The 26,751-nt window shown below is 35.7% G+C and overlaps 1 protein-coding gene across 27 annotated transcripts in view; it reads left to right on the forward strand.

Annotated features, from left to right (window-relative positions):
* CACNA1D (calcium voltage-gated channel subunit alpha1 D) overlaps positions 1–26,751 on the forward strand; it is a 211,258-nt gene that overhangs the window by 158,408 nt on the left and 26,099 nt on the right. For 11 of the 27 annotated variants that reach the window (XM_080606375.1, XM_080606365.1, XM_080606388.1 and 8 more), the window contains 11 exons: positions 4,965–5,048; positions 5,374–5,457; positions 15,498–15,536; positions 15,956–16,084; positions 16,834–16,899; positions 18,110–18,201; positions 19,944–20,103; positions 21,135–21,262; positions 21,384–21,480; positions 22,676–22,778; positions 23,832–23,933. In XM_080606375.1, the coding sequence (XP_080462501.1) occupies positions 4,965–5,048; positions 5,374–5,457; positions 15,498–15,536; positions 15,956–16,084; positions 16,834–16,899; positions 18,110–18,201; positions 19,944–20,103; positions 21,135–21,262; positions 21,384–21,480; positions 22,676–22,778; positions 23,832–23,933 (1,084 nt within the window). The remainder of the gene's footprint in view (positions 1–4,964; positions 5,049–5,373; positions 5,458–15,497; positions 15,537–15,955; positions 16,085–16,833; positions 16,900–18,109; positions 18,202–19,943; positions 20,104–21,134; positions 21,263–21,383; positions 21,481–22,675; positions 22,779–23,831; positions 23,934–26,751) is intronic. The other 16 variants (XM_080606367.1, XM_080606368.1, XM_080606370.1 and 13 more) reach the window with 5 other exon arrangements.

Below are 26,751 nucleotides of genomic sequence, written 5' to 3' on the forward strand. Positions count from 1 at the left end.
ATTTTGTTTTCATTACAATGAAATCAATACTAATTCTGGTGTAATATCTATGTAAATAAGTGAAGTGCGGTCACTCAATATACGTGGAATTTGAAGGAAGTCAGTCATGCCATTTGAGGTTTCCTGATCTCACCATCTAAGGCTGGTATTTTTCATTTTCCATTGCCCTTCTTTTAAAGTACCCAGGACATCTGTATCTGTAATTGAATGTAAACTGCACTTCCTTTGTTTTAAGTAATGAACCGGATGATTGTAGTATGTGTGGGCAATTTTAAAAAAAAATTAAGCAAAATTTTTGTTTTAAACAAACCAGCTCTGATGCAGCAACATAGCCATGGCAGCTCAGAGCTTAGTATGGGGTAGGTGCATAACTACTTCCCAGCATTTCAAGGATATTTATTCAGTAGCATTTAGCCACGAGCTCTGCTGTGTAGCCTGAGCTTCTTGATTTAGCTTATATTCACCTGAAGATGTAAATGAATTCTATATCACTTGAGGTCAGGCATTGGGATCTGAAGTGTGGAGTTCTGGGTGACAGTTTACCCACTCTCCCATGGTCTTGCTCTGCACTGTCCAGTCCATTGTACGTTTCTAATGAATTTATTTGTATGAATTTATTTTTTGTCGCCTATCTTATTTAAATGCTAAGGATTTCACATCAAAACTAACACAATATGAAGCCCCAGAAGGGATAGTTATGTAGACCGCAGTGCCATGAGTATGCTGATTGTATTTCTTGATATGTATTTCCTGTTCTATATCCTTGTTACACAGTGGATTTTGAGAAGACTTTGCTGCATTTTATCATCTGCTCTTTGAAAAAAGATTGTGAATTCTTGTGTGGTTCACCATACACTTGTGCCTATAGTCAGCAACAGCAGCTAAAATACAAAACCTAGTGGTCTGATCATGAGTGTATAAATCACAGTTCTTCATTTGTATTATGGACTTCCTACTCATTATTGAAAGCAGTGTCTTAATAGTGGTCTCTAAGACTTTGTACAGTTTGGGTTCTAACTGTTGCAACATGCTTTCTGTCTGATTGGATGTTTTTACTGTAATGGTTCCCTGGATCTGAAAACTGAGAGTTTGAAGGGAATCCACTGTCAGTGAAAGGTCCTCGTTTCCTGACTTTCCTTACCTTGTAGAAACAGAAGACCTAAAATTTGTTAATTAGCAGGACAAGGTTAAAAGGCCATGATATTAATCACATCTGGCAGATATTAATTAGCACAAAGGGAAAAGAGTTAAATATCTTTAAGGTTGTTCCTTGTTCCTTGAAGGTTGAAACCTTTTTTTCAACTACTCTATATGAAATCATTTAGTGGCAACATAGATTACTTTGTTTGTTAATAACAATAAATGAGCTAGCAGCCTTAAGCAGAATGTGAAGGTCTCTTTGCAATCTAAATTTTAAACTAGATACATATTTAAAACAAAAATGAATTGTTTTAACTAATATTAAAAATGTCATCGTAGGAATAATCTGAAGCCAAGCCTAAAAGTTTGCTTAATGTTTTTTGGGAAAAGACTGATTAATTTCCTTTGTTTGTGTCACCATTGGGTTACCTCGTCCAGTCTAGCAGAATGGATAATGTTATTTATTAATTTTTTGCTTTTTATAAATTATTTCAAAGTTGCTTAAAGCATCAAATAAAAACTCCATTACTCTATGTGTAAAAAGAAGAATGGATAAGAATGTGTTTAAAGTTTTTATCTGATCTTCTTGACAGTGTCCCCTTAATAACACTCACAAAAATCCTGTAAAAAGTGTAATCTTTGCTTTTGCTGTTGCTGCCAACCTAGGGCAATTACAAATTATTGGTACTCCTACTGTGATACTGTGTTGTATAAAACTGAGGTACTGCAGACTACCTTCCAACTCTGAAGTATATAAAACTTGGATAAGTGATAGATATTAAAGGTGACGCTGAGTGCCTGGCACACTTGTTGACTGGGAACACACAGTACTTTGCAGAATGAGGCCCTAAACTTTTCAACAGAGTACTATAAGGACTAAAATATTTATGTGATAAATCAATAGAAACATATTTCTGTGTTAATTCGCTATGCCTACATATTCCCCAGAATTTGTGATTTATCCTTAAGCATTTCTAAATGAATAAATTTTTCACAATATAAGGTAAAAGAGCAGGCATATTTTTCTCCATGTTGTTCTCCATATACGCTAAAGTCTGTTAATTAGTATGGTCAGTACATTACAAAACAAAATGTAGTAATGAAATCTAAAACTATGCATCAACACATACCGTATGTTCAGCTTCATGATAGTCAGCTGTTACTTAAACTTGTAATGATTTTCCATGTCATTTTACATCAGATTTTTGTAAGAAAAAAGGAAAGATGGCTAGTAAGTGAATTGATTTTGGGTCATTGCAGTGGTGAAAACAACTTATTTGCATGATGTTTATTTGCTGTGACTTGTCCATTCCTCCCTTTTCCAAATCATCTTTATTTTCTTTTATTTTTTTTTGTTTGTATGCTTTTGCTTTACATATTACTTTGAACAATATTTGTCTATACTGATGGAAAAGGTTTCGTAAAATAAATGTTTAAAGTATTTTAGCAGTATTGAATTAAAATGTGAATTTGTTATTTAAGTGCTTTATATTGTAGCATGTCTAGTCAAGTCACTTTTACTATAGCTGAAATTAACCTTTATTTGGAGAACCTTTTTTGGTTGCTGTGTAGGTGAAGATGGATAGCACACCTCAGGATTGTGCTGATTATCATTTCGCTGTTTGCCAGTAGTCTTTTAAATATGTCTGTATATAAAATTAGGTTAAAATCAAGAAGGATATTTCTTTTAAATAAGAGAAGTGAGGCATATAAATGACCAGGAAGAATGTCATGAGAATATAGCTGCTGCCTTTAGCTGGCAGCTGCTAATCTCTTCAGGATTATAAATCTCAGTAACTTTAGATGGTTGAACATGAAGTTTACCAGGACTTTGGGAATGGTTTGTTTTGGTGAGGTGGGATGGATAAAGGAGTGCCAGGGAGTTGTGGAGGAGCTCTCAGATGTGGATGTGTTTGTTCAGGAAGCCAAATCCATGAACGTTGCCTTTTGCCTCAGGACTGGAACTGATGATTAATCCCAGAGAAAGAAATCATGTGCCACAATGGGTTGTAGAGATAATCATTCTCTGACCGATTTTCCTCCTACGGCTCCTTCCTTAAATGAAGAAATGATTATAGCAATTCTCTTTATAAAGGAGCTAAAATTTAAAATGGAGTAGTGCTAATAAGTACAGTATTTCTGGGAGCAAAGAGTAGCCTTAGAAATGTAAGGAGGCTTTCCTGAATCTGCTCAGTGCTTTCTCTCCCAGAATACTCTATAGAGCTCTCATCTTCTGTGGCAGCTCTTCCATAGTTTCTAAGAGCAAATTTAACGTTCACTTTTTTGAATCATCATGTACTCAAGTGTAACTTTTAAAGTGAAAAGTTACTAGAAGTCCTAACAGTTTAAAATGTTGAGAAAAATATTGTCCACTTCTAAAAAAAGAAATAAAAAAAATTCTTTCTGATTTTTCTTTTCTGTGGTAAAAACATACATAACAGCTTAAACTACTCAACTAAAACATTATCTTATAGCAAGTAGCATAATAATAAGTGAAACTAGACATCAGGTAAGATCAGCATACTTGTTATTTTCAACTTTTTGCTAAATTAACTTTTTAGAACTGCAACAGCAACTAACAAGTTACTACTTTAAAATGAATTACCTGGAAGCCGAATGCATATGTACAACATGTACACTGTGGCCTTTGCAATATAACGTACATGTTAGTTATGATAGGCTCATAAGTCATTATATCTGAATGACAGAAAGGATGAGTTCAGTAACTTGTGCAATTCTGAATTTCTGTAATAACTAGGCAAAATCCACATGCTGTAGGAAACCTACGTATCTTGTATCCACAGAGTTGCCTTCAGCATCATAATACATCTTGATTTGTTCCCAGTGACAGACGATCCTGTAACCCACCTCCAGATTTCTTCCCAAATATCTTTTTGCACAAACATGCAGTTTTGATTGCAGTAGACAGTAGACAGTAATTGGGGTTCTTACTGGAAGATAGTAGTTTATAACAATTTGCAGCAGTGGGCTACTAATATATCCATAAGGGAATATATTTAAAGGCATAAATGTCAGAAGGGTGACTAAATGATTTATGAAAATGAATTTTCAGACATTGGACTGGCTGCATTAAAAGCCTTAAGAACTTGTTCAAGGTGCTGTGCTTCCTAGCACGGGTTACAGAATCAGGCCCTAACAGCAAATGTAGGTTTCTATATTAAACCTTCTTCATGAATAGAATCAGAATCACAGAATTGTAAGGGTTGGAAGGGACCTCAAGAGGTCATCAGGTCCGAAATAGAAGATTAAGTCAGTTCTGCAATATTTTATTGCACAGTTTTACTTTAATAATAATTGTGCATTCATAAACAGTGATGACCCTTAAATATTTTTTACCAGTTACCTAGGTAGGACTATCACAAAGTCATTAATGCTAAGGAGGTTTCAATTGGCTTGGTCCTGCAGAAATATGGTTAAAGGGATTTTGTTGTGCTTGTTAGGTTATATATGTTAGAATTTTTCAGCCTTGCTGGTGAGTCCCAGACAACAGTTTTGGATTATGGCTTGCTTGCCAAAGTCGTGCTTATCTGATGGTGCGTTATGCACGTGTAGTGCGCGCGTGTGTCTGTGTGTGTGTTTGTACATGTATATATATAACTTGTATATATATACACACACGCACACATGCACATATATGTTGCTTTTCCTTCAGTAGGCAATATTGTTTGTTTTGTTTTGTTTTCTCATTAGATCACAGGTTTTGTTTAACTAATTTCTGTTTATGCAAAACTAAACAGAAGTATGCAAATATTTGACATTTCATGTGTAATCACAAACGTTTGCACCCTGCCTGCTCTGTTCAGGGCTATTTTAGTGATGCCTGGAATACGTTTGACTCCCTCATCGTTATTGGCAGCATAGTAGACGTCGTTCTCAGTGAAGCTGATGTGAGTATACCCCAGCTTACTTTCCCCAGTCCCTACTTCTCTTTCTCTGTCTCCCCACTATTTCCATCATCTGGACAAGTCACAGATTTTGATCTGATGTTTCTAAAGTTTGAGTACAGACCAGTCATAGGTCAATTATGTTGATATGGGAAATAAATAGCCTTTTTTTTTCTACCAATTTTTTTAGCTAAGAAAAGGGAAAGATTGTATAGTGGTACATCAGAGAAGCCTAGAGTGTTTCTGTGTTATAACACTGTCCTTTTCTTCTCTTTTTCTGTTTGTGTTTTTCTCTTGCTGTCTTTCTGCTGAATGCTTGTCCTAACAGCACTATTTCACTGATGCATGGAACACTTTTGATGCCTTAATTGTTGTTGGTAGCGTCGTTGATATTGCTATAACAGAAGTTAATGTAAGTAGCAACTGTTCATGCACTAAAAAGTAATTGCTGTCATCAAGAAATACAGAAAATGTAAACTTTATACCCCCAAATTCTCTTTTTTAACAAAAGTATGCTTTATCCTGAAATTGAAGACCAAAATATTGACATAGATGTTCATACAAGCTGTTATTACAGAACTATAAACCCGTAAAACTGCACGTGCACACAGTATAGTGAAACAATGGAATTATATCTTTCTATTTATATTCAGAAAATATTTTAAAAGTTTTATATATAAAAAAGAAATGAAGCCTCAATTGCTATTTTATTTAAAGCCTAGTGATTTTTGTATGTAGCTTGACTCAGATAATTTAAGCATCTGTAAGTTGCTTTAATGGCTTAGCTTAAGAAATAATTTTTTATTTTTTATTTTTCCCATGGGAGGTATGTTTTATAAAGTGGTTTTAGCATCTAGGTCTCATGAGGTAGTGGAAGAAAGGTACACAGAGAAAATAAGGACTTCCATGCCATGGAAAATGTTTATTCCCCTCTCCCCCTTTTTTTTCCTTTTCCAATACTTCAGTAAATGTTTTGAAATTCAATTTACTCTTAAAATTATTTGAAGACTCCATCTTTTCACCAAAATTTTGATTAATGGCCACTACGTGTGTAGGTATTTGGACAACAAAAAGATAGGGAAATTGTGATTTTTTCTTATTTTCTATATGACTTGCTGGTTTTAACAAGGAAAGCTGTATGACGAAAAAGATAAATGAAAGATAAGAAAACACAGAACAGCTCTGGAGTAAATGCTGTCCATACTTACATGTTTCTTTAGTCAAAATGAAATTTCAGAGGAAAATGCCTGTTTTCTTTAGTGCTTGTTAAGAGCTCAAAAAGGGAGACTGAAGATAGTGAGACTTGTATCCAACTCAGCAAGCAAAAATGCTCAATGAGTGCACAGACTCAGCAGGTATAGTTAGCATATTACACCTGCTGGAGATTCTGCCTGCTTGGCAAGCTGAGAACAAAATTATCCACAAATACCCATGAAGATGCAGGTCCCCAATGTTCACAGCTATCAAAGAACAGATTAATCAGAGAAAGCTGTAGATATAAGATGGTTTCTTGGTATTATCTTATTTGAAGATTGCATATTTCTGTGCATCAGTCCCACTTTATGAGCTGGCTAAAAACATTCCTTTCCTCATAAAATTGGTTTAGTAAACTACTTGCTAGATACCTTTCTTTTTTTTCTTTGATTCTTTTTTTTTTTTTCTCCGATAGATTTTATTACTTACCCAAATGCTCTCTTTTCAGTAGGGATAGTTAATATGCAACATCTTTGAAAAAACTTTAAATTTTCAGTAAATACTCTTAAGTGGTGAATATAATTGCAATATCTCCATCTTATATTTGAGAGAAGCAAGGCAGAAAAGTTGTGATATACCCAAAGGGTTAGTGGGGGCCAGTGTACAGTGGCTCTTAAGCCCTATGCATTGCATACAGTTACCAAATCAAAAAAAGAGTCTGCTAAGAGTGTTCACAGCTTGGTTCTAGATACATTTTTATCAAAAGAAAGTAGAGAGCAAACCCTTAACACTATATAGCACTTCTGTAAAGCCCAGATTTTAACTTAACTAAAAAGCATTCAAAGAATAAATATATGCTGTATGTTTTGTTTGTTTGTTTGTTTGTTTGTTTAAGTTGGCTATCCTTTGTGTGGCTATCACTGCCATTTAATTGAAACAGTTTCTCAGAGAAAAGACATATTAAAATATATTTTTCAAAGTGGTTCATGCCAGGAACCAGATTCTTAGGATCACACTGCTCCAGTGAATAGCAGAAATGATACCCTGACCTTCAGTTAGACAGTAACTTAATTTTGGAACGGTGAATACCAGAGTAAAAAGGTTGCTGAGGAACATGGAGTAGAAATTGTGTTTGAAAAGGCTGTGATCTGTTCCAGGCGTTCCAGGATGAGGAGAAAACAAAACAAAATGAAACTAAAATGCTTCGTTCAGATCAGTGATCTGTAAACCACCCGACCAGGAGCTTGGATTTCTCGGGCTGGTCTAGACTGAGGTTTTGTTTCGATGGTTTGTTTTGGTTCCTTTGGTTTGGTGAAGATTACTTTTGGCATCCCTGTGAGTTTACACAGCCTTCACCCACAGCCCTTCTTCCTACTGATCGCTCTGCGAGCTCTGCTTCCGCAAGTGACCGGGGGCTTCACAGTTGCCTGGATCAGGTGCTGAGCACAGGCTACTGGCAAAAGTGTGGGCCTTGGTGAGGCAGAATTGAGTAGACAAGAAAGGATATGGCTGCTTGCCAAAGGAGACAGTTCTCATACTGTGCCCATACAGGTCTCCCTTCAGTTCATATTAGCTTTGGCCTTGATAACATCAATTAACTGCAATAGCTGCTGCTGAGAAACAGTGATGTGCATAGTTTTTAAACTTCTTAGGTTCTAGTCTATTTGGTAAGCATAATAATACATATTATAAATACATTTCACACAAATATAGAAAACAAATGTATTCTTTTATTTATTTATTTTTAAGATGGCAGAATGCCTTCAAGTGCACACGCAGTTTATTTTCTCACTAAGGACTTCAAATTCCTTTATACAGCTGCAAATTCCACATACAGCCAGCTCAAAGAATAATCACAATCAAAATAATTTTAAGCCTGATTCACCTTAAATTTTATTTACTGATTTTATGTTAAGTTGATCAAGAGTCTCATGACTGACTGCATCACTGGAAAGAAAATGAAGGAGTGGTACTCCTACTCATTAAGAATTGCTGTCCCTAATGTCCTTACTTGTGAAGACATTGAAAAATAGCTCAAAATGTACCTTTGCAATTATAGATGTCCTTGCATTTATTGCTGTATGGACAGTGTTAATTCGACAGCATTACTTGTAACTGATCACTGCTGAGCTTTCAGCTGTGATGAACACGGACTTTTTAGTGATTCACTCAGTTGTCTTGAAACTACTCTGGAGATCAAGTAGTGATCTTCAGCTAAAATACACCCCACAGTCAAGAATTAGCACTGCATTTCTTACTTTTTCATACTATACTCACCAGACAAAAGGCTTATCTTTGATGTTTTTGAGCACTGCACAGCAGACTGTTTGTGTACTAAGTATTGTCTGTTTCTGGTCTTTTTTCACTTTTTTTTGTGCTTTGTTTGTGCAAGTGATGAGTGTTTTTCAGTTTCAATATAATTCTGGGCTTGATTTCCCATTTTCAGCATGAAACAGTGTATACTGCAGTATCCAGGGAACTTTCTTTAATGACTTTTATTGTTTTGATTCTGTTGAATTATTCCTACTTCATTAGTTTTGTGTCAGTTTGTGTAATACAAATTTAGTGTTTTAGAATCTCTTTCTCAATATTTTCTTCAGCATTTGGAAATATACTATTCCATCCGTACTTTTATCTAACAATGACAGTGATCCTGGGAAATCCACAGCTCTGCTAAGATGCTAACAAGGCTTTGTTTTCAATGGGATTTCAGGCACCATTGAAATGGCACCTGTAAAAATTCCCAGTAGAGAAACTACTTAAACTGAGGAAGCTCAGCCTTGTTTGAGGGCTGGTCTGAAACAGTGTAATCTGCTAGCACTGATGTAAACCCAGATCTTGTTGCCGTTGAAATTGATCAAGTTGCAGTCCTCTTAGTTGGTTGGTATAAATGAAGATTTTAAAAGATGTGAATACCTAAAATAATGTACAGAGACTTGAGATGAATTAAACATTCTTATTGATTTGCGTACATAACTGCCTCATGCGGTGGGAACAACTTGACCTCGTTGTGACATTTTAGCTGTATACGTTCAGACTAATTCCAAAGGCCAGCAATTTTAACAATATTGCATCTGACCCAGTTTTTTTCAAGTGAGTGGGTTAGACTTTCTAGTTACATATCTCCTTGATTTCAGTATTAGGTTTTGGAAATTGTGTTCTTTTTATTTTGCTGTTCCTTTTCTTTTTTTTTTTGAAATTTTATGATAATGTGTATGGTGCCCTGAGGCTGATTCTTCTGATCCAGTAACCTCTCATTTACACGTTATCCAGGAAATTACTGTGCTTTGAATATCTCAGTGCCCATAAAAATCAGTGTATTTAAGGTGTTCAGCAATTTACAGGACTGCTTAGCATCCTCAAGGACTGGATCAGTGACCGGCTCCAGAAATGAACCACCTCAGAGCAACATATATTTTGGCAACACACTATTTTCTATGATTTTTTTTTGGTCATTTAATATCCTTTCCTTTAACCAGTTTTTTTTATGAGCCTAATTGGTTTTCATGTTCATTTTATTTTTAGAAATTTTTAGAGGCAAGTACATATAAGTAAATATATATATGGAATAGAAATACAAAATTTAAAAGCACTACTAAAATCTATATAATTACTTTGGCTTTTTTGTAACCTTTTGTTTTTAAAAAATTTCACATGACACACAAGATCTTGTGTGGTCGTAAAAATGGTTCCTTTTAAGTTAAAAAAAAAAAAGAAAAAAAAAAACAGGGTGGTGGTTGTGAGACTCAATATGTGGTCAGCCCACTCTGGGAGATGAACATCCTTAACTTAAGGCAATGAGAGAGAAATAAGTGGAAATAAATTCCGAGTAAATGAATAAGCTCTTAAATGGAAATAATAGGCATGGTTCAACCTGGTCTGACTGTACAAAAATTATCTTCATATTTGATGGTTCAGAAACCATTTGGATGACCAGCACTGGATGACTTAAAGGCATGATCACACTGATATACAGTAGTAGATGCAGAGGTTTTGATTCACATTTTTTTTTTATATTTCTTTTACCATTCATGTGCTGCCAAAATGTCAAGAAAATGACGGAGAGTTCACTTTCCTTTTCATTTGTGAAAATGTTTTATGCAGCCCCTGTGAACCTAATCTTATGCTTCAAGTTCAGTAAGATTCAGGTTCTTTGCTGAAGTAGGACTTCAAAGAAGAGCATTGATATCTTCCTCCTGAGCTCCTCAGAAAGATCTATTCATATGGAGCTCAGCACTGTAAACATGTGAGACTTACTCAGTGCTTACACTACCGTAACAGCTAACAGTGGTTAGTAGCAACGAGATCGACCAAAAAATGTCTCTTGCAAAACCAGAATCAGATATTCTGTCATTTGGCAGGAAGGAACCAAATTGTCACCATTTCAGCACTATGCAGTGTGTAACACTGACTTGAGGACAGTGGGAGACTTTTTGTTTGCTAGGCTGCTTGTGGAGCGTCTGCTGGGATGGCTGGGGCTCGCTCTTCCATAACTCACATCCACCTCCTGTAAGAGATTCTGGATTCCAGTTTTGGAATTGCTTCCATGAAGATGTTAATACTGACAATTTAGTTATTGTACAACTGAATATTTTTTGGACTGTTATGAGAACAGTATCCCATGTCATCAGCAGATGTTACGAATTTAGAGTATTAAATACTCTAGGAAACGAGGAAAAATATGCTTCTTAATCTACTATCTTGGGGTACTTCACATTGACTCAAAGTTTTTATTAAATGATGCATATGGGCATTTGATTCATGTTGAACAGGGAATACAGAGAGTGATAAGAATTACTACTAATTACTTAGTAGCAAATTTGAATCCCAGTAATTATTCTCTGAAGGAATCATGTGTACATACATAGGCGCACATACACTACATGTTTCTGAAGATATTTTGGCAACCTGAATGCTTTCCTGTGTATGTTACTGTCATTGTATGTATTTGTCATTTGCATATTTCCTGCTATATTTGCAATCGTGATTCCATCATCATTATGTGTTAATTTGCTTTGCATACTGTAGTACACTTTGGCACAAAATGTAACAAGAAATATTTGATCAGAACTGCCTACTAACATCCACAGTTTTGCACCATGTTTTTTTTTTAACTATTATTTTATTTTTATTTTTTCCTTAAACACAGCACTATGGTTTGCTTCCAATGCATGATGCAATCAGTTTCACACTGATCACAGTTTTGACATTGAAGCTTTTCCAAAGTTAGGATGTTTATTTGGAGCTTTAGTTGCAATATGAAGAGATGGAAAGAGGAATTACAGTTTAGGAAACGTGCTAAATTTTTTGTAAGCAACAATAAATACCAGCAGGTTGCAAACATTTTAATTAGTGAATCAAAAATTTTGGCTGATCATTGGTTAATCTTTTTTGAGGGTTAGGATTATTTTGGGAAGAAAACTGCTGTGTTAAGCTGTGATTAAGAAAAATGAATATATATTACTGATTTAGAGTCTATTTGAAGTATTTAAGAAGTGGCTTAAATTTACAGAGAGATGAGGTTCTTTGCTGAACTAGGCTCTCAGTGTAGCTGGCACATGGCTGACAGAAAGGAGAATAATTAAGCCAGTCTCTGTCCTCGTTTACCCCATCGCAGTGCATCTGTTGGGCAAGGGGTGAAAGCAGAAGCTGCTCATATAAAAATAAATATTCTAGCTCTGCTCTAACCTCGTGCCCATTACCAGACTTTTAGCAGTGATGCCAGAAGCACAGCTGCCATCTTCAAAATCATGCAGTCCCACGGGGGACAAAAAATATGAGAATGGCCAGCCAGCGCCCATGTCTGGGACACGGGTAGTATTGGAATCATTGCTGGAAGGTGAGGGGAGTGCAGTTTGTAGGCACAGCCTGGCCACAAAAAACACTTGGACTTGCAGTCCTGTCAGCAACTGTCTTCCAGACACTCTGCTCAACCTGCTCCATCTCGATTCTATTCAATACTTTTCCTACATAATGTGCCACCTACTTGTGTGTGTACATGTTAAGCAATATTACTGAAGTTGTAAATAAGTTTGTGTTTGGATAGTATGTTTTTTTTCCTTATCTGGAGGTAGCAGATGTTCACTGTTATTGTCAATCTCTCTGTTACTGAAAATTGTGTCAAAAACTTAGTTTCCCAGATGTTATTATTACTGGTGCCGGCTCAACATAAATAAATGTTAATTTATCTCTTAGATTAGCATTTCCTTTGTAAATAAGTATGAATATTGCTTCTGGTCTGTCAGTATACTAAATTAATTGGAATTATTATTCATAATGTGAACTGAGCTGATGTATTATCAGAGGGAAGTGCCAGAGAGGGTAAAAAATTAGATACGCTCACTTTAAAATGTCAGTACCCAAAACAGTTGGCCAATGATGGGCAGAAGTTTGATGTTTTCATCTCCAGTGGAAAATACTCCTCAGATACCAGGAGTTTGTTTTCATTCTTTGTTTCTAACATCTGTCCCCATCTCAGCACCCCGGTGTTTTTGCACAATTTCTCTTTTGTGAACAGGGCATTTTCCTGGCCTGCTCTTACTGCTTGCATTTGACATCCTACCACTGCCCAACAGCAGGTGATCAGCCATCAAGTAAAAAAAAAATAAATAAAAATAAAAATGGCTTTTACACTCATCACTCCTGAGCACTTGCAGTGGGAAGTAGAACTGTTCACATGCAGTTTTGGTAATCTGATCTCTGTCTGCAGTGTAAAAACTGGGAATTAAGCATTTATTAAAAACATAATATGCAGAAAAAGTTGTATTTTTTTTAACCTATTCTTCCTTTTATGAGTTTTTTAACAACCAAATCCAGTGATCTTAATGCATGTGCTTTCTTCATTTTTTTTTTCATTTGGAACAAAATTAAAAATCTGTAGGACTAAAGTATGCTTATTCTGATATTATATATTCCATTATACATTGTTATCCTAATACCATTCCTAGATTATTGGGGCCCAATCGTTCTAGTGGGGAAAGATCCCAAATGCAAAATCCAGCATTTTATTTCATTCTTTTAGTGCCAGCTTGTGAAGATGTTGTAATTTAATATGCTCTCTTTCTGTCAAATACTTCATTTAATTTTTGATAACACAAAATATTGAATGCTAATTAATTTGATTAATGATTAGGACTATCTGTCTCAGCATGCCAGTTATTAGAGATTAATATGAAATTTCAGGCCTCGTCTGCAGAAGTTGTAATGAAACCTGTTTTCTTTAAAAGTTTCAGATAAAGAGGAATTATTTCTGTACCGAAAAATCAGTAATAATGTGGGTCTGTGTGCACTAGTACAGGTTTATTGCTGATGTAGTTAGACAGCCTTGTAAGATTGTTTAAGCATTGTGTGGTGTTTTGACATTTATGATGTTCGTGATATTTTGGCATCTATGATGTTTGTGATTATGGATTTCTCCTTAATCAATATTTTGGTAGTTTTATTTCAAATTGTTGAAATACGCAGGGCACTTCTAATGCAGCAACTCTCTTTTATTGACAGCATTTTATTTGTATGTGTTTTATACAAGTGCTTACAAAGCTTAGACATGATAGCTGATTTTACAAACTTACTAAAGTCTGCTTACTAAAGTCTAATGATGAGATCTGGGTTCTTGTTAACATTAATGCCTTGCTTTAGTAATAACCCCTAAAACAGTTTTAGAACTGTTTCAGAAAATACTGAAATCCTAGCAGGGCAGTAATGCATATATAGAGATTACATATAGTTGAACGAATGGTTATTTTTACCTCATTTTTTTAGCCACTTTTGATACCTTCGTTACATATGTTTTGAAAAAAAAGTAACAAATAAAACAATTAGTCTTTTAATAAATACTGTTAATGATCTGGATTCAAGAAAGTGCTACCTATTCTTTTGTTGTTATTATTATTTTACCATAATATGTTTGTATGGTATATTGCTAGTATTTTCAAAAGACTCATCTGCTCTCTGTTCCCTTCTTTCCCTCTGGGTCTTATCCTAGGTAACAGCAAGGCTTGAGATTTTACTCAGTCTCAAAGATAAGTGTGGCACTGAGAGTGTGCCCGATGCATCCTCAGTGTGTTGGAAGCAGCACTGGGGAGGCATCACGGTTACTGCCACTGTATGTGACCCTAATTGTTGAGAAGTGCCACTTGAAAAAGGTGTACATTTTAGACAAGAGGGTAAGAGCCATCACTTGGATCTAACCTCCTAAATTCCATTTTTGCTAGTGCTATGAAGTTTTTAAAGCCTTTTCCATCCAGTTTTGAAGAAGCTGCAGTGAATCTGTCTGTGCACAAGCAAGCATGGACATGTGGTCCTGTAAGCTTTGCTAGCTGCTTTGCCTAAGTGTCTGGCCATTTAGGATATTGGGACAGTTTCTCCAAAGACAGATAAACAGAGACATTTTAAAAAGAGAAGTGAGTTTCTTCTTCACAGGACGTAGAGTTTGGCTCTGAACAAGAAGTTGGTATGCCCCTCTCCCCTACCTGTAGCTTATGCAGGTTGTACAGATCTGTTCAAAGGGGTCAATTAAATCCTGAAACCCTTTCTCCATGCCCAATCCTGTTATACCACCTCAAATGTACAGGTACTTTCTAGGTGATGAGAGACTCCAAATTTTGCCTTCTCATTTGCACCCCCATGGGAGAGTTAGCTTTTGTGTTACTGTGCTAAAAATGTTTGTCTGCCACTTCAGCTGAGTGAAAAATCTGTCCTTCTTAAGCACCGCCTGGCCTGATGCTCATCAATGAATGAATTAACTCACGTGTATTACTTTGCTTTAAAAGAACTCTTGATGTGATATAAAACAACAATTTCTTGAATATGGTTAGATTCCAGTGATGGAGTAATCAACTTTCAAAAAAAAATCACATTGGAAAAAGGACCTTGAAAAGCCAGTTTGACCCCAAAGCTTTGTTCTTGAGTTTTACGTAAGGCTTACTGCTAGTTTCATACAACCATGGAAATTTGTGTCTAATTTAGACTGGCTTACCATGGGAGTAGGCATTTTATTTTGTATTTAGTTTACGTAGACTCTCTTAAACATGTTCTTACTACCAGATTTAATGAGTCACCAACAATGTTTTAGTGTGTCAGCCAACATGAAATGCTAAGGGAAGGTTTTAATAAGTACTTAATGTTCTGTTCAGGAAATACATTGAGTTGAAAGATGTTCATTTACAGTTAGAAGTGAAAAATGTCCTTCCTTCTGTTTATGGTGAAGCTGATTTTTTGATCTTGATTTTAATATTTAATGTTCTTAATTTCTTAAAGCCAAAGCCAACTGAAACAGTCACAGCTGATGAGTCTGGGGTAAGATTAGTAAACTGACCCCAGTGGTTTTACCTCTACTTGAGTTTATTCTTTTTACCATGTCTCTATTTTCCACCAATTTTTTATGTATTTTTCATAACTGTCCTACTACAAAGGTGTATGCAGTGGTTTGCATTTGTTGTCAGTGTACTATTGAAGTCTACTACAAACAAACCCAATATGATCCTTATTAACAAACCAGAAAACTTGGAAATGCATGTGATGTGTGAAGCATTTCTACAGGTCTTGTGTTTTTAGCATGTAATTTTTCCTTTCATATCATTCTTATCAAGGGGAAAAGGTCCTCAAGATACATTTTCAAATCTTACCTCTTCCACCTTTGCATTTGATGTTGTTTATCTGGAAGTGTTGCATGTTTGAGTTTGTATTTGGTTTGACTTCTCCATGATACTCTTCAGAACTCCGAAGACAGCGCTAGAATCTCCATCACTTTTTTCCGTCTTTTCCGGGTGATGAGGTTGGTGAAGCTGCTTAGCAGAGGAGAAGGAATCAGAACTTTATTGTGGACATTTATTAAGTCATTTCAGGTTAGCAAAATTTATTTAAGGTTGCTTAATTACTACAACTATTTACATACCAATTTTTGTGATATAATACATTGTAGAGTGCAAATAGTATTTCTTTTGAAATTCATGCTAGCAGTAATTACATTTATAAATACATTTGCATGTTAATGCTAAAAGAAACTTTGCCAGTTAATTCTGTGAGACCAAGGGTCATTCTTTGTCATATAAGTTTAACTGTTACAGTGAGATTTTTACAATACTTCATAAGAAATTATTTGGTATGTCTAAAAAGAATTTTTTGTGAAATTAAAAAAAATACAGGTTTGACACACACAGGTCTTTTACTTCCACGTGTTTTTATTATATGACTACAAAAGAGAAATTTAATCTTTTGTTTGTATAAAACTGATTTCATAAGTGTAGCAAATAGATATTTCAATCCTGTCTCCTGAAAATTCTGAAGAATGTGAAGTTAATGTAGTATAGTGGGAAGTACATTTGTTTTGTCAGAAGTAGTAATGAAAATAAAATCTAAAACTGGTAAAGATGGCTCTTCCCCCTGGATTACTGGCAGAAGTAATTTAAAATATAATGAAGTTCATGTTCATGTGGCAGAATATTAAGAGTGACAGGTAATAAATAACATGTTAAGCACTTGCATAAGAAGAAAACCCCTGGGAAGGCCTGTGGTGTACAGAGAAATTTTGTAAATGTAAATTGAAATTATGGTGTGAAATTATTAAAAGACAATGCACCTGTCCCTTTCCTAGGCTCTGCCTTATGTTGCCCTTCTGATAGCCATGCTGTTCTTCATCTATGCTGTCATTGGAATGCAGGTAATTATAGGTTTTTTTTTGTTTTTTTTTTTTTTTTTCCTTAGTATTACACAAAAGCTCAGTGTTGGCTACTCTGAGACCGGTTAACCAAAGTGCTTATTGAAATGTTCCTTTGATAGTGATGCTATGTATGAGGCAGAGCTTTCAGAGTAATGTAGAAAACTTTTATTGGCTATGATTTTGGCAGTCAGAAAATCCAAAAAGATAAAAGAGAACTGGGTGTGAGCTTATAGTATCTTGATTTGCTGAGGGGAGCCATTCCTCTTTCACACACTGTGAGGTTTATTCTTCCTGTGCATGAATGTATGAAAGAATGCATGGCTTCTTTACTATAGATTTGTTTGGGGAATATGGCATTAAAATCCTGGCCTTTTTTTTTTTTTCTCCTGTCTTCCATGAGAAAAAAATAGAACTAGGAAAAGAATCTAGCTAAGGATTAGAAAAAGGTTTTCTTTTGATCTCAGAGTTGTAAGGTTCCCAAACCAACTCAAAGGGAAGCCCTAATTAAACATGATGAGATGAGGAAACATGATATGGAGAGTAGATTTGCTTCCTGATTCTTAATCTTCTTTTTTTAATCTGAAAAGAGCTTACATCCTTACAGTCCAGCAGCATGTATACAGAGCACAGTGACCTTAATCTCTCAAAATGAAATAACAGCCCTTACTGTACTGTAAGACAATATCAGTGTATTAATGTGAGGAAAAAGAATGGTCTTGCGACCAAGGAATTGCAGTTTAATTTTGGAGAAGTGAACAAATTTCCATCTCTGACTGGGACAAAATGCTCAGGCTGGGACTCTATGCTTTGGCTTCCATTTTTGCATCTAATTTGTCTGTTTAGATTCAAGGTTTTCAGAACAGCATTTCTTACTACAGGTATGCACAATATCTGTTTTAGTGGGGTTTTAATCTTACTCGAGGACTCTAGGTGCCAGCCTAAAGCAAATATTTTGTCACCTACAATACAGGAGAAGGTATTAGTGTTATAATGACTTAATGATGCCAAATTAAAATGAACAATTATCTTGTAGTTGTGATATATTTACTGCATTTACATTATCAGGAAAAATCTCAAGACTTACTCAAAAGAGTAAGTACATTTGTGAAAGTGCTTTTCATACATCCTGAAGCTGGTTTAGACTACAATGGCTATAGCTTCTCCCAGTACAGGTTGCTAGGATGAAAGTCAAAATCCTGTTTTTCTGTAGGTATTTGGAAAAGTGGCCATGAGGGACAACAACCAAATAAACAGAAACAACAATTTTCAGACTTTCCCCCAAGCCGTGCTGCTCCTCTTCAGGTGAGTAAACCTGAACTCTTACTTAATGCATCCCGTTTCAATGGTCTGTATGAAATGTCTGTAACCCTTCTGCTGTGGATTTGTTCAAAATGTGTCTGCAAGTAAGAAGCAATTTCCTATAACAAGCATGTACTCTCTACAGCTGTATGCTGAGTGTCCGCTGGCACAGCAGGGCTCTAATCAGGTGCTGCAGGCCTGAAGTCATTACAGCTATTACGGAACAGTGCATTTGTGGAGGAACTGTCTTCAGGTGGAGCCTAAATAGCCAGCTCTGATGGCTCTCTGCAGGTGTTGGGGAAGGTGAAAAAGACTATGCCCTTATTTTATTCTGTGGAAGCACAGGCAAGCTAGCATGATGGTTTGAAAAAAAAAAAAAAAAAAGAAAAAAAAAAAAGGAAAGGTTGTTGCAAAGGTGAAAAAAATAATCCGTTCTTTATATTTTCCAAAGAGATGTCAAGAAGTAGTGGGGTGTAGCTTTCAGAAGGGAGATATCAGCAGGAAAAACCTACTGATAATAAAAGTAACTAAACCTTGGTGTAAATGATCCTGGGGGATTATGGAATCTTCATTAGTAGAGAGCTTGAGAACAGGGTAAACCTTTGCCAGGAGTGCTGTGGTTTCATCTAGGCCTTCTGCATTGCTTGTTAGTTGACTCTCAACCAAAATGTATCATCAGATGTGACAGTTCTCCCACATTCACTGTGGATCTAAGCCAAAACTGAATTTGTTTATGAGATATGCAGAAGAACATCTGCATATGCAAAACACATTATAGATCACTAATTCATAGACAGCCTTATTTTGTTTCAAAAGTACACTTTATCCTCTGTTAAAAACAATTTACTTAAAAATCTGAGCAAAAAATACAGTTCTCAGATGACCCCTTCTTTCAGTTCATTGCTCTCATATTGCTTTGGATGTTTATCTCAGGTTTCATTATTTAATTTAGAAAAGCTTCAAATAAAACTTTTGGGATGTTGGGAGGGAAATAAAAACCATAAGCTAACCCAAATCATTTTCCAGTTCTGCCTTGTGGAAAAATTCCTATCATATTGCATAAGATGATTGACTATCCCCAGAAAATAAGCTGAAGGTAAAAGAGGGAGAGAGTGTATTACTGAAAAAACGAACTTAGAATCCCATAGGTTCAACATCTGTAGTTAGCTACAATGCTCTGTATCTGTAGGCCCAATGAGAGAGCTAAGTCACTTTATGCATGTGAAGACTTGCCTTTACAACTAGGTCATAGGTAAGTGGTTGTTTTTAAGTATTTGAAATCACAGGTGTGTATACAGGCATTACCCAACTATAGGAAAAAAAAAAAAAAAGGCAACAGCAGAAACAAGAGACAAACATTTCCTCAGCCATGGAGAGAAAAAAGCAACACAACTTTTAACTTTTATTACAGTTTTGTTATACAATATATCCACTTCCATACACAGCAACCCCACTGCAATAGGTATTTAACTTGTAAATGACAGTTTGGAGTTCAAATTTTTACATGTGAGCCTTTCTGGTGTACTAGTGTACCTTATAAATTTTGCCTGCAGTGTCAGATCTAAACTTGTCATTTCTGAAACATGCTCTGTAATTTCTAATTAATTTGTGCTCTGAGGAGTTTGAGGCCTGTCTTCACATTTATGCATGTACAGCTCCAAACATTTTATCAGAATGTAACAAATTAATACATTCTTCTTAATTTTGATCAAATAATACTTAATTCTCTTTGTGACCTTATGAAGGTGTGCAACTGGAGAAGCCTGGCAGGAAATCATGCTGGCATGTTTGCCTGGAAAACGCTGTGATCCAGAATCTGATTATAATCCAGGGGAAGAGTACACGTGTGGAAGCAATTTTGCCATCATTTATTTTATCAGTTTTTACATGCTTTGTGCATTTTTGGTGAGTTCAGCTTGTGCTTATTAGCAGAAATAAGTTTTAACATTTTGAATTTCTTCTCAACTAAAAGAGTAGTAGGGTCAGAGAAGAATTTAGAATCCTATCGCTAAAATATTTTTGCAAGGTTGTATTTTTCATACACACTCCTAAATCCTGTATCTTATACTTAAGGCTAATAAATTCTCATGCGCAAGATGTTCTTCAGACTACAGGCCTCCCTGTATACAGGAAATGGCTCCTTGGACATTTGAAAGCTGTTAACCTTCTTTTCATCAGCTATTATTTAATGCATTTTTCAATAATGTCATTAAATATTCATTAATAATGAAGTTGCAGTTCATTTGACTTATTAGTATTATATAAACATCAGAATTTGGATATGTATCTCTACAAAGTGTGCTCAGATTGTGGTGCACAAGATGCAAACTATAAACTTTCTTCCTAATGATGGCATAATGAATTATTTGCTCTAAAACAATCTGCAGAAATCCCTTTTTCCTCATTGCAGGTGTCTTGGCTAAGCTGGTTGATTTGTTCTTTTCTCAGTACTGTTCTCCTTGCAAAAGGAGATTGGTCAAACAGAATCCTGGACCACTGTAAACATACCCCTTCTCTTGTGTCATCTTTTATGTTGATGAAACATAGGCAGAAGTCTCAATGTCATGTCAGTGAATCCTATGAATATAAAAGGTGTTTCCTGAAATCTACACAGTGTCAAACGTGTTGGATCCATTCTTTGATCTGGCAAGTCAAGGAAGAGAGACAAAAACATTCAAAAGCCTATGTCAAAGACTGAGTATTATACAACAGAATCACACTCTTGTCATTTGATTTCTTGATAGTTCCAGTTAAGCAGTTAAAAGGTCAGCAAGTATTTTTTTGTGATATTCAATGTTATTTGCCAAAAATCATTATTTATTAATTTATTAAATTATTTGAATTCTAAAACTCCTATCTTATAAAGTTATTTATTGAAAATATTTGTATTTCCAAAAAATTCCAGTAGATCTGTGTTCTTAATTGCTTTTGTTTAGATAATAAATTTATTTGTGGCTGTCATTATGGATAACTTTGATTATTTGACACGTGACTGGTCCATCCTGGGTCCACATCATTTGGATGAGTTCAAAAGGATATGGTCAGAATACGACCCTGAGGCAAAGTAAGTTAGAGCATTTCTCTGGTAAGATTTATCTGATAGAAACAATAAAAGCATAGCATAGTATATTCTTTGAGAATGCATGCATATTTGGTATTTGGTAATTGATATGTGTCGGTTCTAGGGGAAGAATAAAGCATCTTGATGTGGTTACGTTACTGAGACGCATTCAGCCACCACTTGGTTTTGGCAAATTATGCCCTCACCGAGTGGCCTGCAAGGTAGGTTTTACCCTATTTCCTTTGTAGGCTTCTTTCACAGTTTATTCATTCATTCGTTCAATTCTGCGAAATGTGTGTTCTGTACGCACAGTAAACCTGTCTATTCACAAGGTGTCCTCCACTCAGGTTTTCCCAGCTTTATGCAGGTTTAACTTAAAGCAGCAAAATCAGTGTCATTTCCTTCAGTGTACCCATCTGAGTAGCTTTTGTCAACATGAAATTCTTTACAGAGCATCAAAATCAAAAGGAGCATCAAAAGGAGTTGGTCTGTAAATCTATCAATCTATTATTGTGGCATATATGAGCTACCTCAGCCCAGCATTGCTGGTGACCCAGTGACATTTCTGGTTTCTCTTTAGTCCCAGGGAGAAGAGGGTGGTAGTTTACTTTAGTTCGCAATTAAGTTTTGATATAATACTTTTACAGTTGCATTCATGGAATGTTTGCTGCATGTGAAACATAGATCTGAGTTTGAAGGGTGTGGACTGCAAGATGATAAACCATGCAGAAATGAATAACAATGTCCAAACAATGTCCAGAAGTGAGAAGACTGAAAATTAGCAGAAATTTCAAGTAGAACTTGTTAAGCACAGTGTGTAATCTGGATGAGGATAAATTACATTGTAATATAAAAGTTGAAAAGCAACACAAAGGAGATGAACAATTATTAATGTATTTAAGGAATTCTAATGAAGAGGCTAATCCAAAGAAGAAAATCACTTTTGCACTAATTCTATGTAAATAGCATAAAACATGCACAGCATTATTGAAGAGTCACCTGAGAAATGAATCAGTTTATGCAAGCCAGACCTGGTGCTGTGGTTCTTCATGGAGCATGAGGCTGGAGCACTCCATGGGAAGCCTGGAACATGAGTGCAACTGGAGTGCATGCTTTTGAATAACTGCATATGTCCCTGATATTGCTTCAATGTCTGCTGATTAGCTCAATAAAAATTACCTATGAAAACTATTGGGCAGTTTTATCGTTTGTAGAAGCATACATATGATTAGTATCAGAAATAAGCAATATTGGGTGTTTATTATAGACAGCTTGGATAGAAGGCTCAATGTTTTTCGAAAAGTTACAGAATTTTTACTCCTCTCAGTGGATATTATTCTTTGATTATGTCAGCTTTTCAGAAATGAATGTTACAGGCGTTTGTTTTTTTGAACATTTTTCTTTTCTCCTTCACAGAGGTTAGTAGCCATGAATATGCCACTGAACAGTGATGGAACCGTCATGTTCAATGCTACTTTGTTTGCTTTGGTTAGGACTGCTCTAAAGATAAAAACAGAAGGTAAGGGTTTTACCTGCCAAGTCTTGTCAGAAAGTGCAATGAAGAAAAACTAGAATTTATTAATTTTGTTGGACATGAATAAGGCTGCCTAAGTCTCAGTGGATTCGATTGGACTTTGGATCATGGATTGTATTCACTATTGCTAGGAATGACTTGTGAGAAAATGAAAAGGAGGAGGTAGTGAGGCCAAAGCCCAAGTAATATCAGAAATTATTACATGTTTTCACCTGGTCTGATAAAATCATTCAGCAGTGATGTAACAGGAGTTCTACTGCAAGGAATGAATGAGTTCCCCTCTCTGGATGACCAAGATGCTCCTTCCTCACTGCTCTTTAAGTCAGTACATAGATCCCACATTAGTGCAACTGCAGCTTTTGCACACTTGAAAGTGACGTCACTGGTTTGTTGGAGACCAGTTCTGACTCGGTGGAATGAATTTCTGTCATTTGCATCAAAAGGGGAAAAGGTTTTAAAAACTGTGGTATGTTTTGAGGAATTTTGCTTTCTGTTTTTATATATTTTTTTTCATTATTTTACTGTCTTTTACTTTTTCCTGTTCCAATTTCTTCTGCTGTTCTCTGTGGGCTAGGGTACCACTGCATGAGAAAACTGCACAGTAGTTGGATGCCTGAACTTGCACGCCTGCACAATTGAGTAAATCCTATGATTAGACAAAAAATAATAAATAAAAAAAAAAGGGTCAGCTTTGGATCAGGAAGGAAGTGGCTTGTAAAGAACAAGTTGTCACATTCTGCGTAATTTAGGCAGAAGGTATTAAGCAGTGACAGAGTAGAGCCAAGATCTGTAAATTACTGTTGACTTCTGAAGTACTCCAGAGACTGCTTTGAAAGCCCCTAGGAGTTCTCTCTTACACTCTTTCTTCTCTTGGATTATTGCAGTATTGTTATCTGATACTTAATGTAGCTTAGGCTGCTGCTAACGGTCTTTATCACAGTCTTTATATGTAAACAGCTAATTAATATCCAAGGATCATTCATTGCAGCTAGTTGAAACACAGTGGTCATCTTTTGTTTTTCTATTTCATTGCCACAGGTAACCTAGAGCAAGCAAATGAAGAACTTAGAGCAGTTATAAAGAAAATATGGAAGAAAACAAGCATGAAATTACTTGACCAAGTTGTCCCTCCAGCTGGCGGTCAGTGTGATAAACTTTGCAATATGCTATTCTCTGTGCATTTTGGTCTTTGTGGATTGCTAGGAACCAAAGAAATAAAATTACTAAAATTTGAAATGATAATGTCATTAAAGGACAACAAACAATAATAGCAAAATAAATGCAGAGAACATTATATCCTGTTACACTACATATTAAATATAGGACTGATTAACACAAATTCACAAATTCCTTAGATTAAAAAGAAGGAGAGGAAGATGCACTTAATGCTTATTTTCTTGCTTGGAAACAACACAAACCTTATTAGAGATAAATTCAGTCTTAATTTCAAGTCATTCAGCAAAATAAACTAAATTTAGTTTGATTTCAGTTCATTCAGCAAAATAACTTTTTTTTTTTTTTTACTAATTAAGCTTGTCAATGTACACTACATTTTAGCTTATATCCTTGTATATGTTGAATACTTTTGGGAGAAAACTAAAAAGTTTTAAACGCAAAATTGGAATATATATATATATATATATTTGCTAAATTGGTAAAGCAAAAGGCTAAGTTATCTTAGTTAGACTAGTATAAACCAGAGCAGTTCCACAGTCAACAGATAATGGAACTGGTTTGGATTTATGCCAGTATGACTGAGGTACGAGTATGGCCCTTGTAAATAGATATCTAGATTTTAATCATGCCAATACGTTTGCAAGAACTACAAGGCACGAATATTACTTATTCCTACATGCTATAAAATGGCATCAAATATTTGTTATACCTCTTTTTTAAATATATATATTCCAAAATATATATATTTAGCCTTTTTCAATATATACATTTTTCTTAATATGCTGTAGTGTAGGTTTAGGTGACATTTTACTTGCTTTTTCAAGTTTTAAAGGTGCAGGATCTGTTGCACTGTGTCATCCACACCCAGGCTGTATATATCCAGACAATATACAGATCCATTGTAATCATCTGGTATTTTTTGTAGTCTATTGTACTTTTTATAGTGTTACAGCAGCTTTCAAGACTGATCAGACTCAGGTTTGGAAGCAGACTCAAGATGCCAGGCCCGATGGTGGTGGATGCTGATCCCTTTCTGAAGGTGATACTCTGTCTCTAGGGGAGAAAGAGCATGCTGGCTGCACTGCTGTTCAGCATGACCCAAGAAGCAGCATTAGCTTTGTCGCTGGAGGGAGCCACTTGCTATTGGTGTGGTGGCTGCCAGCTACTACTGGGGATTAAGACAAAAATCTAGCAAATTTGATGATCCAAAGGGGAACTGATACTGCACATTTAAAACAACTTTTTGTGTTCTACTCTGTTGTTTTTAGCCTTACACCTAAGTGCTTGCATGGCATAGATGAATTGCTTTGTTATTGTTGTAACTATGTGCTTGAGCTTTTTCTGCAGCCTCTGTTCCTTTCAACTATGAGTCTTTCCGAATATTCTGAAGCAATTCTGTTTTAGGGTGGTGGCATGGAATTAGTGTTGCCTCTTGCCGACTTTATTCCCCTACATTTTTTATTGAAATAGAGATGCATGCTTCAGAATAGTGAGCTGTGCCTGCCTAAACCAATCTGACAAAGAATCTTTAAGGATTACATTCCTAGAACTAATCTTACATAGCGACTCACCGTTAACTTCAGCTTCATTTCATTGCTGAATGTAAGCTGTATATTTACTTTCACCTATACTAAAATTCATTGCTAATATTTATTCCACAAATATAGCTCTTCAGTGTAGTTAGAAGGCTGAAAATCTGGATCATTGCTTGAATGATAAAAGACACTATGTCTTCAGTGGTCCGATATAAGCTAGAACATGTTGTGAAGTCCTTAAGATTCACTAACTTTCAATTTACTTTTTCTCTGCAGACAGTTAGCTAAATACTGGTTAAATAACTCATTACTATACTTGAATTAAACTGTTAATAGATAGCAACAGATTTTCAGTATAGAAAGCTGAAACTGTTTTGCAAAAACAGAATGAGAGTCAAATGCCTGAATGTATGAACGCGTTCATATTCTTAGGAGACTACAGAGTAAGAGAAAGGCATACAACCCACTAAAGATTCAACTGCTTTCTATTTTCTAAGCTCCCCAGTCTCTACCTGCAAACCCATTTAATCCTGCCTAATACTTTTTGACCTCTTCCAAAAACTTCCTACTGAAATGATTCCTTTTGCTGTCCCTATTTGTAACTATAGATCTGTCTATACTGTGGTCAGTTATGCTTAGCTGCCTCCCTACCTGTCCATATCTGGCTATATGTGTGTTACTCAAAAAACAAAGTCAAGGATGGCTCCCCTTGGCCAAGCTTCAGTTCTTGTGTGCACCTGTCTGCAATACAACTGACTGTGCCTGTGAATTACACGTGCATCTTGTTTGTACAAACAGACTTTGACATGCACGATTCAGGAAACTGGTAATGCATCCATCTAATATGCTAATAAAAAATTGGTTTATGTCCGCAGTGATTAATAGGGCCCTCTGTTTGTGCACACTGAGACTTTGGAGTTATTGTCGTCTCAGGTACAGTCAGTAGTCATAGCCTGTCTTGAGACACACTTTAATGCAACCCATAGTGTCTATGTTATATCAAGTCTGTCACTTCTATGTGCTTGTTCTTTCTAGGAGCCATTTGCTATATCACTTCCTTAAAAGTTATGTTGCAATACTTGAAATAAAATAATATAGAAGATGGGGAAAGGCTTACTGGGGGAGGTTGACCAAGGATACATTGCAGAAATTAATGGATTCAGCTAAACTAGGGAAGGCAGGTTTAGGTTAGATACTTTATAAGAGAACTCTTCTTAATAGGAGACTTGTTTCCTGAGGAGCTACCA

This window comes from Anser brachyrhynchus (genome assembly GCF_964034855.1).
Source record: "Anser brachyrhynchus genome assembly, chromosome: 10".
Taxonomy (NCBI): Eukaryota; Metazoa; Chordata; class Aves; order Anseriformes; family Anatidae; genus Anser; species Anser brachyrhynchus.